General features: G+C 36.3%; 1 protein-coding gene across 1 annotated transcript in view; it reads left to right on the forward strand.

Annotated features, from left to right (window-relative positions):
• Positions 1–13,119, forward strand: part of DPYD (dihydropyrimidine dehydrogenase) — an 862,187-nt gene that overhangs the window by 390,334 nt on the left and 458,734 nt on the right. Inside the window, exon 10 of the mRNA XM_047084253.1 lies at positions 1,294–1,463. Within this exon, the coding sequence (XP_046940209.1) occupies positions 1,294–1,463 (170 nt within the window). The remainder of the gene's footprint in view (positions 1–1,293; positions 1,464–13,119) is intronic.

Genomic DNA, 13,119 nt, shown 5'->3' on the forward strand with positions numbered 1-13,119 from the left:
ACCCTAGTATTTAGTCTCTGTGTAATACCATTTCATACAGCCCAAGAGAAGCAACCAGAAACTAAAGCAACCAGTCGGATACTTTGCTTGGATGAATCATTGTCTTAGTGGTAAAGAAGCTACAATATATTCTCCAAAACCAGATCATCTAAATCCTTTAAACATACCTTTTCAAAGTCTTGAACTTCAGCTATTCCAACATCTAATTACATGTGAAAAGATAAAAACTTACATTTTTATCCACAATTTAAAAAGACAAGAAACTTCTCTATAAGGTCATTCTGCAGAAGTTTCTAGCTAAACATGTGTACCATCTGCGCCTTCATCGTCCCAGGAGAAGGGGATCCTTCTGTACCTGCAACCCTTTCTAAGGAAGATCATAGTACATATAGCCTATATTTGAGAATTATAGAGGGCCATTATGTAATCCCAAATGCAAACTCTTCCAAGCAAAATGATTACAGTTACCGAGATTATAGGCCTATGCTATCCGTGGAGCCATTTCAAAAATTATAGTAATTTATCTTATCAACAGTCTTATTTAATCTGATAACACATGATACCTAACATATAGGGAAACCTGCATTTTACTTCTTTACAAGAATCTTCATATGGACATCAAATCTTCATAGACATGTCCTTAAAAAATGGACACTTACAAAGTCATATTTCTTTCATAGTTTTATTTTTCAAACAAAACCAGGGGAAAATTGTAAAGGATAAAAAAGTTCATTTTAACTGTTTCAAGAAAATAGTTGTTAAAAATTCTTCAGTTAGATAGAAAGCACTTATCAGCACATAAATTTTCAGAGTTTCCTAAATATAATATATAGCAGGGCTATATGTTAGCAATCTTATCAGATAATATCTAAATGAAGTATTTTCATGAAGTGCTGTGAATTATGTTATCCCAGATGGTAAAGATCACTTTTCCTACTGATAAGCAGAAATGTAATGATACCAAGTTAAAAATACATGTCATGATTTTGACAGAGTGTTTTAATTGATTGATTCCAGTTTGTTATGACCTAAACTCTCCAAAATGTGTAGCAGCTATCCTTCTAGAAGGAAAAAGGAAGTTAAAGGTAGTGACTATGAAATTACATATATGAGCATATTTTTAAAATGGGAATAAAACTGTCTTTCAATGAAGCAGAATAATTTGATAGTGACACTCCATCCTCGAAAACTGCAAGATGCAATTTTACACTGCTTTGAGTACAAGTATCTTTTGAGCTGTCATGCAGAAATGGTTTCTCTACTTGAAAATGGGGTTTTCCTTTCATCATTCAGGGATGTGCGCCTGTCACTCTCCATTGCCGTCGATACGGGGAGTCGTGATTGTACTCGGAGCTGGAGACACTGCTTTTGACTGTGCAACATCCGCTTTATGTTGTGGAGCCCGCCGCGTGTTCATCGTCTTCAGAAAAGGCTTTGTTAATATAAGAGCTGTCCCCGAGGAGGTAAAATGGAACCATCAGAAAATACGGAGTTGTAATGTAACAGATTTTAGGAGACGAAACTGTTAATGTTCAGTCTCCTAGTTAAATTATTAGAATGTTCTTGAAATTGTGAAATGCAAATTAAAAAAATCTGGGCTACCCATAGTTTTTTTTTTTTTTCTAATTCAGACATTCAAAGTAAAAGAAAATTATTTTATAATACTGATTTGGATAAAATGAAAAATTCATCTTTGTCAGTACATAAGTGCTTCTTATTGTTAGTGTTAGTATCTTTTGAAATGTATAGTATGTAACTAGTAACAGTAGAATATGCTAAGTCTTCATTTCCTGAACAACAGGCACTCATCACAAAATGTAGGGATAGTTGGAGAATGTGGTAATTAGAGACCTTTGGAATTCTATATAAGCCAAGTTTATAAGCTCCATTCAAAGTTATATGTCTTGGTCATACGGTCAATTCATTATGCTGGGAAGCCAATAGAACAAAGAGATTGCCATTTATTATTTTTTTTAAGAGCTCTGTTGTAAGCATTATTTAGAATTAATAATTGGTTAACTTACTAAAAATGACAGATTTAAAATGATTTCATCCTTACAAGTGACTGGTGACTAATCTTGGGTGAGGCATCAGCTGGGTACATTTACCATGGACTTCTCAAATTTTAATGCTATTAGGTAAAGATAATGCCTTTTAAAGGATATTAGTTCTGAGAACAAAAACAAAACATATTTGTAGAAATATAAATTACTCATTTTATCCAGATCAGTATGATGAATGTAATTTGCTTTAGAATGCCTTACTATATTCGGAGTCTCTATACCAGGTAAGAATTATAAGTGTAGTCAATAGGTGATTTGTCACATGTAGATTAACCACAATCCAGATTAATCTCACTAAGATATCAGAGTCCCCACTGGTTCATGGCTGGGTTTCAGACGTCAACTTTATTCTCTGGGCTTTCTTTTATCATTTTACCCATTCAAGCTTTTTTTCCAAAATCCGAGGTAGAGATGGTCTTATAATCTTGGGAGTTTTTTGTTTTGTTTTGTTTTTTCTGGAGCACTATCTACAGCGTCAATTAATACAATTCCATTATGTTACAAATAAAAAGAAAACAGCCATACTGGAACAGCGATAGTGGGATGAAGTGACTTGCCCAAGATAAAAGAGGATGGGAGCTAATTTTATTCATCTTTGTGTCTCCATGCATAGCACAGAACCTCCACAAAGAATAAGTACTTGGCACATATGTTTTGAACTAAATATTTTAAATATTTTTCTTCTGATTCCAATGTCAAATAAGTTTTCATTAGAAAGGCTGCACCCTTAGAGTTGGAAGGGAAGATGACCCTGGACAGAAAGGCCAGTGTACTTTATACTTTATCTTATAGTCATCTTCAACTAGAAATGAGTGGTGGCTGTTTCTTCCACCTTCAGTAGAATGTACACAAAAAATGAGACCAGGTAATTACTTGAGAGGGTAGAAGTAGAAATAATTTATCTATTTAATCAATCAATCGACCTACCTTTATTGAACATCCATTTGTGTACCAGGCATTGTTCTAGGCAATTTTAATACAATTGTAATACAGCTTGTACCTAGTGACAGAAGACACTTGATAAGCAAACAAATTAACTGTCACATAAATAGTATTTTGAAAGGTGATTAGTGCTATGGAGAAAAGTTAATATAGAAGTATAAGGAGTGTGTATTTGGGGAGAGGCTACAGTGGAAGAGGTGGCAGGATTTGCCATTTTAAATAGGATAGTCCAGGAAGGCCTCTCTAAAAAGATGACTTTAGGGCATAGAAATGAAGACTGAGGGAATGTAGACATCTGGGAACAAAACATTCCAGGGAAGGCAAAGGCATCCACCTTTGATTGAAAAAGGCCCTTAAACTTCTGAGAATATAAATAAATAAATAAATAAATAAATAAATAAATAAATAAGGTAAGTCAGTATGACTGGAACAGAGTAAGGCAGGACATTATGTGGTACACTGGGTGAGGTCTTATAGGCATTCATAAGGCCTTTAGTTTTTATTTTGTGTGAAAGAGGAAACCATTGGACTGCTTTGAGCAGAGAAGCACCAAGATCTGAGTTAAATTTCAGGGGCACCTGGGTGGCTCAGTTGGTTAAGCATCTGACTTCAACTCAGGTCATGATCTCACTGTTCATGAGTTTGAGCCCCGCGTTGGTCTCCATGCTGACAGCTCAGAGCCTGGAACTGCTTTGGATTCTGTGTCTCCTTCTCTCTCTGCCCCTCCCTGCTTGCATTCTGTCTCTCTCTCTCTCTCAAAAATAAATAAGTATTTAAAAATCAATCAATTAATAAATAAATAAATTTTAAAAGGACTGCCCTGTTGAAAATTAACTATGTTCGGGTCAGTAGCACGGAGGCTGTTAGAGGCTAATTGAAAGAGTAGGCTATTAGTCAATGGGACCACATTTTGGGACAGAAAGGATGAATCCAGGCATAGTTTGGTTGTCAGGCCAGAGTTTACTGGGCTGAACCATGGTTTCCAAACTGTTGAAAAGCAACAGGTCTGTGGAATAACAGGTAACACTGCAGTACAGTACTGTAACTGCAGCACAGCATAGTAGAACTCAAGTGGCTCTGGGTCCTAATTAAAACTATAAAAACAAATGTTTGGGTGTATATTATTGGCTTACAAGAAACCACATTTTTTATATGATCTAAGAACTTCTTCATGGGGCACCTGGGTGGCTCAGTTAGTTAAGCTTTTGACTTCGGCTCAGGTCACGATCTCACGGTTTGTGGGTTACAGCCCCGTGTCAGGATCTGTGCTGACAGCTCAGAGCCTGGAGCCTACTTCAGATTCTGTGTCTCCCTCTCTCTCTGTTCCTCCCTGCCTGTGCTCTGTCTCTCAAAAAATAAATTTAAAAACCCTAAAAACAAAACAAAAAAAAAAAACCTTCTTGACTGTGAGCTCCATAAGAACAGGAGCCATGGTCAGCTCTCCTGGTTCCTTTGTTTCTTCCCCCTGCCTAGCGCAATGGTGCCACATATAAAGTCTTCAACAAAGAATTGGGAAATTAGTATTTTCTGGGGGGAATTGGCATCCAGGGCTCCTAGCATCAAAAGAACTAGTACTTTCCAGGTTAGATTCGTGTTATAGTAATAGGCCTTTGAAGGTTCATTTGGTAATTTTAAGTGAAATTCCTCAACATGAGAGAAGGAATAATATGTAACATATTTTCAGAACATGCATAGATTTTAGGGTTGCGTTATTGGCCAGTGCTCATGCTTTTTTAGGATTGGGGGTTTTAGGATTTAGCATTTCCAGAGGTTCTGATATTAATCCCTCCTGTCCATTACTTGGTTTTGTTATGTCAAAAGAGGGCCCTTGGCATGGCCAGCACTAGCACTTATGAAACTGGAAAGTCAGGAGGAAGTTCAACACTCCAAGACAAGGTCCTCAGGGAATATGTTCTAGGAAACAATATTAACCGACAAGAAGAATTTAATAGGGGCGCCTGGGTGGCGCAGTCGGTTAAACGTCCAACTTCAGCCAGGTCACGATCTCGCGGTCCATGAGTTCGAGCCCCGCGTCGGGCTCTGGGCTGATGGCTCAGAGCCTGGAGCCTGTTTCCGATTCTGTGTCTCCCTCTCTCTCTGCCCCTCCCCCGTTCATGCTCTGTCTCTCTCTGTCCCAAAAATAAATAAACGTTGAAAGAAAAAAAAATTTTAAAAAAATAAAAAAAAAGAAGAATTTAATAGCATACCCAATTTCTTTGTATTTCTCCTCTTTCTCTTATGCTTTCTATCCCTAATGCACTCAATCTGCAACCACACTTGGATTCTTTAAAGTCAGCGAAGAATGAGAAAAATGGATATTTAGAGTTTCTCTCAAATATGAGTATCGTTTAATGGGTTTGGGCTCTTGGATGGAATTTGGGAATTACATGTATTTTTGTTGGTTAAGGTCCTCACCATAAAGCATGTCAGCATGCATATATTTTAAGCTTCAGTCTAATTCTCAGATGGTCATAGAGGGAGGACAATACAGAGCAATAGTGCTCTCATCCTTTAGTGACAAATATGAATTATTATTATAAAGGCCAGTTACATTTAACATTACATTGTTAGTAACAAAGAACAGTGTGATTGGATCCAGAAATGTTTTAATCTCCTAAAGTGGGAGGCAACACCCAATAGACTCAGCAGTGATAGCCATATCCCAGTTTTCAAATGCAGATGTTCTCAAATTTCCGTATGCATCAGAATCACCTGGAGGGCTGGTCATACATAGCTTGCTGGGCCCTGGTTCCAGAGGTTCTGATTCCAGACGTCTGGGAGGGGCCTGAGAATTTGCATTTTTAACAAGTTTCTTGGTGATGCTGAGACTGCCATCCACTGCTCTCATGTATCATCCATGTAGTTTCCAGCTGTCTAATTAGAGCCATCGGCAGTGTGCTGTTTTGGGGCGCTTTCCATCTTAGTTAAGAAAGCATTAATGCTACAGAATATAGGTTTGATGAAACGAAGATATGGAGGCATCATCAGCATATTGATGGAATTCTGATTCCAAATGTCTTTCAGTCTCCCTTGTGGCCTCACACACATGCTAAATAGGATGCTACTGACAAACTAGCACTTCTTAGCTGTGCGTCCTTAGGGAAACCAGCCAATCACTCAGCACTATCCTCTAAGAAGATGAGGGAAAATCTGTTAATAATTCCCTCCAGTACTTTCTGCAAGCTTAAATAGGTGAGATTAAATTTCACAGGATAACAGAATCCCCCAAAATGCTGGTATTAAAAGCTGTTGACAGATCAGATAAAACTGCAAGAATGCTTTAGGCAGTTGGGAATCCCTAAAAGGAGGCATGAAGGTCAGGACTCAGCAGACCTGCTTGAGTAGATAAATTTAAAGGATAAGGTTCGGGAAGAACTTTGTAGTTCTTATTATTACTGAGAAGTATCACTTATTAATTATTACTGGTACAAAATTATTTTACTAGTATGATGCCACCCACCAATTTTAAGAATCTATTGTTCACATACTCAGTTTTTTAATATCAGGAAAACATGATAGATCTTTTAATTCTGTTGTATTTAAAATGGGCTCTCCTCTATAGCACTCGCCAGTGCCCCTTGGCTTCCCCCCTATTCATTTGCTAAAATGTTAACTGATTTACCTTTGATATGCCTGTCTCCATATATTTTAGCTATTCTGGAGGTCAACTCTTTGGTAATTAATGCTACTTTATTATTTTTTTAATAATAAAAATAACAGTGCCAGAGTACCTAGTCTGTTAGTCAAAATCTGTTACTGCAACTCTGAAATAATGCATTTTCTTTTTTTTGAAATAATACATTTTCATGTGAAAGAATGCACTTTTTAGTTGACTCCTGAATACTATACAGCATATCCCATAATAGATCCTTTATGTAGCATGATCTGTGAGCCTCTCCTCAGACATTTTGAATATCAAATGATGACGTTTATGCTACATTCATTGACACTTTCATTGTCTACATCTTGCTGACTACGCATTTTCCTAGAAATAACTAATGCTTTCTAGTTTTTATTTAATTTTAAGAAATATGAACCTGGTACTGTTTTTAGAAAATAACCTCTATAAGCTGACAAATTTAATTTTACTTACTAAGGTGATGCTTATAGCAACTCTTCAATATTTGGCACCTGCATGTCATTTGAGTTGGTGTTCTTCATGGAAAGTAATCAGAGACCTGTTAACATGATTGCTAATATGAAGATATCTGCAAACAAACAAATAAATAAACACACCCAATTAGCCCCAAAACACAATTAGTGGCAGCTAGGGGCTCCCTGGTACTAAGATATTAAGTATACCTTTAATACTTTAATGATGACATGGGAATGACATTCTAAGGATCTGTGTGTGTTTACATTTTTGAAAAGCATGAAAATTTAGTGTCACGTGAGAAAGTAGAATGGAACAGTTGACAAGGAAGTGGCTAAAGGCTGGAGAACTTTGTTCTAGGTTACATATCCTAGTCTGAGAGTGCCCATCTGTAAAATTACTGTTGTAATTTATATGCTTCTTAAAGCTTTTTATATCCCCCAACTTCTGTATTTTGAACATTCAGACAAAGATGTCTGAATGATGTGGAATCTGGACAGGAATCTCATGAAATGACAGCAGCTCTATACTGAAAATTTTGGCCATCTCTATAAATATTATACTTGAAACAAGTTGCAATTAATGTATCCCCCGTTAGCTGGAAAAGTAAAATCTGCTACATTCAAGACATGGATATCAAAGAAGCCTGCAGGTGAAGTTGTCAGAATTCTACACTACATGTGAGAATTCAGATGGTGAGTGGGGAGAAAAAAAAAAAAAAAAGACTGTAAATAGGCCAGGAGACAACAGAAGCCTGTGCTCATCAAGATTACATACTTAAAAATCTTAACTATTTTCTTTCTTTCTTTTTTTTTTCATTTTTTTAAATGTTTATTTTTGAGACACAGAGAGACAGAGCTTGAGTCGGGGAGAGGCAGAGAGACAGGGAGACACAGAATCCAAAGCAGGCTCCAGGCTCTGAGCTGTCAGCACAGAGCCTGATGCGGGGCTCGAAATCCTCAACTGGAGGATTGACGCTCAACTGACCGAGCCACCCAGGCTCAGCTGAGCCCAAGCTTACTGAGCCCAAGTTTACTGAGCCCAAGCTCACCCAGCTGAGCCCAAGCTTAACTATTTTCAGTAATTCCAAGGAGAGGATGATGACTACATTATATTGACTAGGAATATCTGAGAGCTGAAAACTATATATCTTTTGAAAAGGTTTAACAATCATTTAGGATTGGTATGCATATATGTATGTATGTTATCAGATCACTCTTAAGCTTTATTACATAGTAATGTGTTGTTACTCTATTAACTTTCATGTGAAAGTTCGAAGTCCTTCTCCCACTAATAATATTCCTCTCAATTTCCACTGTCTTCTTTTCTTGTCTTATCCATTGGAAATATTAAAAAGTAATTTGCATAATTTAAAAAATATGCATGTTGCTCAGGCACAAAATTCAAAACAGAAAAGTAAATGAATAACATTCCTGAATTAATATAAAAGCAAATAGGGGCACCTGAGTGACTCAGTTGGTTGAGCAACCAACTTTGGCTCAGGTCATGATCTCACGGTCTGTGAGTTCCACCCCAGCATTGGGCTCTGTGCTCACAGCTCAAAGCCTGGAGCCTGCTTTGGATTCTGTCTCTCTCTCTTTCTGCCCTTCCCCCGCTCATATTCTATGTCTCAAAAAATCAGCATTAAAATTTTAAAAAAATATATAAAAGCTAATAATTGTCATTTTTTAAAGTAATTTTTTTTTCTTATAAAAAGGTGAACTCACTGGTGCCTGGGTGACTCACTAGGTTAAGTGTCCAATTCTTGATTTCAGCTCTGGTCATAATCTCAGTTTGTGAGATCAAACTCCACATCAGGCCTTTGCATACAGAGTCAAGCCTGCTTGGGATTCTCTCCCTCTTCTCTCTCTGCCCCTTCTCCCACTCATGCATGTGTACTCTTTCTCTCAAAATAAATAAACAAACATTTTTTTAAAAGGTGAACTCATCCTCCAAGATCTGCTCCAAATGTCATTTTTTTTCTTTGCAAGCTTCCTTAGTTTCTTCTTAATTAACCTCTTCTTCCTGTGAGATCTTACAACTCTTTATACTTCCTATATTACAGCACTTGTCACATAGAATAGTTATTACTTTATACCCATCTCACAAATTAAAATGCAAGCTCCTTCAGATGGATTGGTTCATTCAATTTGTATCTGAGTCAAAGTATAGAACAATGCTTGATCCAAGGTGTCATATCAGGGAATTGTGATGAATAAATAAATACTTTCGTGGCATTGAAAATCTTATAGGAAGACTTTAAATGAAAATGAAATACTCAAAATATATAATTTATACATACATACATACACCTCAAAATTACTACTGATGGCTTTTAAAGAAGTATTTTACTTTTAAAGGTTTAAAATATCTCACATTACAGTATCAACCTAACATTAAAAGTAGATTGAAAAAAAAAGTTATTTGTTCCTGGTCTTCAGTCTTTTAAAAGATAGCTAAGAATTCAAAAAAAAAAAAAAAAGGAAGAAATCATAACCAAGTAATATAAGAGGTAAAAATGAATAAAAATTTATGAAATCAGAGATGATTAGAAGATGAGAGAGGATCCTTGTTTGAACAGAATTTACATAAAGAGGGATTTCACAATTGAAGAGGATACTGCAAAGGCACCAAAGTTACGCAGAAGATAATTTTGTGAGATACTGTGACAGCAGCCAGACATGCTTGACTACAGCAAAAAGTAAAGACGAGGAGTAATAAGAGCTAGTTAGAGTGAAGAAAATCTCGTCAGTCATGAATAGTATTTAAAAATACTCTCCTCTTGTAAGAAAGGATGTATTTTATGATCTCTGTGCAAAAGCATTAAAGACTCTAAATTATCCCATGCATTGCATTTCTGGCTTTTGCAGCTCAATAGTGTCACAATAAAATAGTTAAGGGGTAATTGTGTAGTATAACTCTCACATGGAAAAATGTTTCTCTCTGTTCAAGATTCTTCAATTTTAAAAGCTTAAAGTGAAAAAAACCGAAAAGACTGTAACATCATAGTAGGTACTAAAAGGAACCTCACCTTGTGGTTTCAGCAAACTATTCTTGCCAAAGAAAAGAATAATTGCAGAATTCTAAGAGTAGTAAGCCTATCAGAATTGTTCCACTTTCCACCACTGACTGTGAACCTATATAAACTAAAAAGTGCAAAATATGTTAAGAACTGTTTAGTAAGGGGTACCTGGGTGGCTCAGTCAGTTAAGCATCAAGTTCAGCTCAGGTCATGATCTCATGGTTTGTGAGTTTGAGCCCCACATCAGGCTCTGTGCTGATGGCGCAGAGCCTGGAGCCTGCATTGGTTTCTGTGTCTCCCTCTCTCTCTGCCCCTTCCCTGCTTGCTCACTCTCTCTCTCTCCCAAAAATGAATAAACATTAAAAAAAAAACTGTTTAGTAAATTAAGGAAGATGAGATCAAGAAAGGGTAGACAGAATTTACTGCCTCTATCTTTCTTCATGACCTCAGTAACCAAATTGACCAGAAGATTGGATTGTGAAATCAGACTCACACCAATGAGAGATAAAACCTGCATCAAGCTTTCTTAACAAGTTCAAAGATCTAAATAAACAAAGAAGTGTGGGGTAAACAAGGAGAGCTTCAAGACCACCAAACACAATTTTCCAGGCCCCATCTTGGTACATCAAGATGTACTTCAACCCAGATTAATGTGGGGTCTCTAAACAACATCAGTAGCTCCATCACTTACACAAAAGGATGCTGATTCAACTATAAAACATCTCCAGTTTATACTCAGTTACATAGTTTATATGACTCTTCACAGAGATCCATGCCCCAAAAATCCAGTTCCCACTTTTTTGTGTTTGTTTTATTATAGCTATCCTAGATTAGCAGGTAGATCTTGCCAAAAGCATTCTACAGGTAAGGGCTCTCCCACTCAAAAATGCTGACCGATCCTTTGTTTCCCAGTACCATGTTTACAGAGGCATTTAACCAGGTCTCTTTCCTTCTTTCTTTCTTGAAATAAGCTCCTTTACCTCCCTACATCTTTCCTCACCCAAGGGAGATAATCTATCATATACTACGATCTCCCCGTAGCTAATCCTTTTCCAGTAACTGCTTCCTACTCATTCTTCAAGATTAGTTCCTAGAGTACCTTTTCCAGGCTTCCCTTTCTTGTTGTGCACCACTGCTGTGCAGAATGCCATTTTATCTGCCATTACTGTACACTGTATTTATATGTGTTACCACACTGAATAGGATTGCTGATTTGTCTGCATCTGTGAGAGTCTTGAAAGCAGGGATTATTTTATTAGCTATAACACCTAGCACCATTTTTTTTTTTTTTTTACAAAATAGGTACTCAATAAATGTTTGGTAAATTTATGGATGAATGGAACTCTCATTGTGTGGTTATGAACATTTCTGGTGTATCCAATACTTGATCAGTGATGAAATAAAAGAATATTTTTTCAGGATTATCACTGACCAGAGCAGACCACCAAAAGCATTTTGATTTGAAATTCCTTCTCTAGGTCCTCACATTCATATAGAATTGATAACTTGTTAAATATCTAGCTATTCAAGGGTAATCTTTACAAAGAATATTATTTCTTTATAGTGTTTCTCAAACTTTATATATTAGAATATAATGTATGCTGGGTTTGAGTTCTCATTATAGTTTATAACCTATACTTACTTTGCCTATACGCAATCTAAAAATGAGTTGACATCATACTTTTAATTGTAGTAAATTAAGTTGTTTCATAATTTCCACAGTATGATACCTGTAATATTAATCAGACCAAATCATCACATTACATAAAGTTAATCATTCAAATGATCATCATTACTGCATGCTATAGCACTCTATTTTTATTTCACTCAGCATCAACCATGTATCCTCCCTGAATATGGAGGTAAAAATGAAAGCTAAGAAGGTTTTTCTTATTTTCCTAATGTCATGGGAAAAGAAAGTAACAGTTTGTTTTATTGAACCTCAAAAATGAAACCTTACAGGTGTTTCCTCCTTCATTCCCTTGGGTAATTATTGGTGGAGATAAGAACAAGAGAGGCTTATATGTTTGTTTGAGGTACCAATTATCCCTCATGAGAACAGGCACCATTGAACAAATAGATAAATATGTGTGCCATGAACAGAAGTTTTCATATACCAAAACTACGGAGTTGCTGATTATTAATGATCATTAACATTAGGTATTAAAAAGCACTAACACTGACATCTGTGAACTACTTAGCACAGAAGGCTGATTAATTTGGACAATAAAATATTAAGACCCACTGCATGAGTTTGGTCACTCTGGCCCCTCATTTTCTCATGGCAGTGTAACTGACAGCTGAGAAAGAACATCATTTACTTTTTATTTCAACCTCACAACATACGATGCTGTGGCCAGGTAGAATGTCTACTGTATGCCCAGTGTTATACTTGCTTCAGGATGGGTGTTTAGAGGCCACTGAGTCCATATACTACTAGTTGGTTGTCCGTTCTTTAACTTGAATGTCCTCCGGGTTTTCATAATCGTCATTCTTGGTAAACAAAATGTTATTAAAAGTCTACTATGTGCTAGCCATTTTGATGGGGCTGAAATTCACTTGATGTCCTTCCATGTGGCATATTGGCTAGAGTATATTCTGATTTGCCAGGCATCTGTTTGACATTCATCTGCTTGTATTCATCATTTGTTAAATACTTTAATATCACTCCTTGACCCTGGGGATAGGAAGTTAAATAAAATATTCTTTCTGTGTTCAACGAGTTTTTTAAAGGGTTTTACTTACTAGCAAATAAATTTATTTTAAATTCTATCTTAATTTTCCATTTTTAAATCTTGAGATTATGTGTTCTGTGTCTCTACTATCCACTTTATGAAGTAATACTTCTTTGTTCTAAACTTAAACTTTCTCTGGATTCAAGGAGTTGCCATTAGTTCATTTACAATATTGAGTCCCTAAGTCCATCACTTGGTTTCTATATGTCATAATTTTATTGTACTTCAAAACTTACTTAGAATAGGAAGCTTGATTCTCTTCTT

This window comes from Lynx rufus, unplaced genomic scaffold, assembly GCF_022079265.1.
Source record: "Lynx rufus isolate CCGP_SWC_20201006 ecotype Redwood Valley unplaced genomic scaffold, mLynRuf1.p SCAF_2, whole genome shotgun sequence".
NCBI lineage: Eukaryota > Metazoa > Chordata > Mammalia > Carnivora > Felidae > Lynx > Lynx rufus.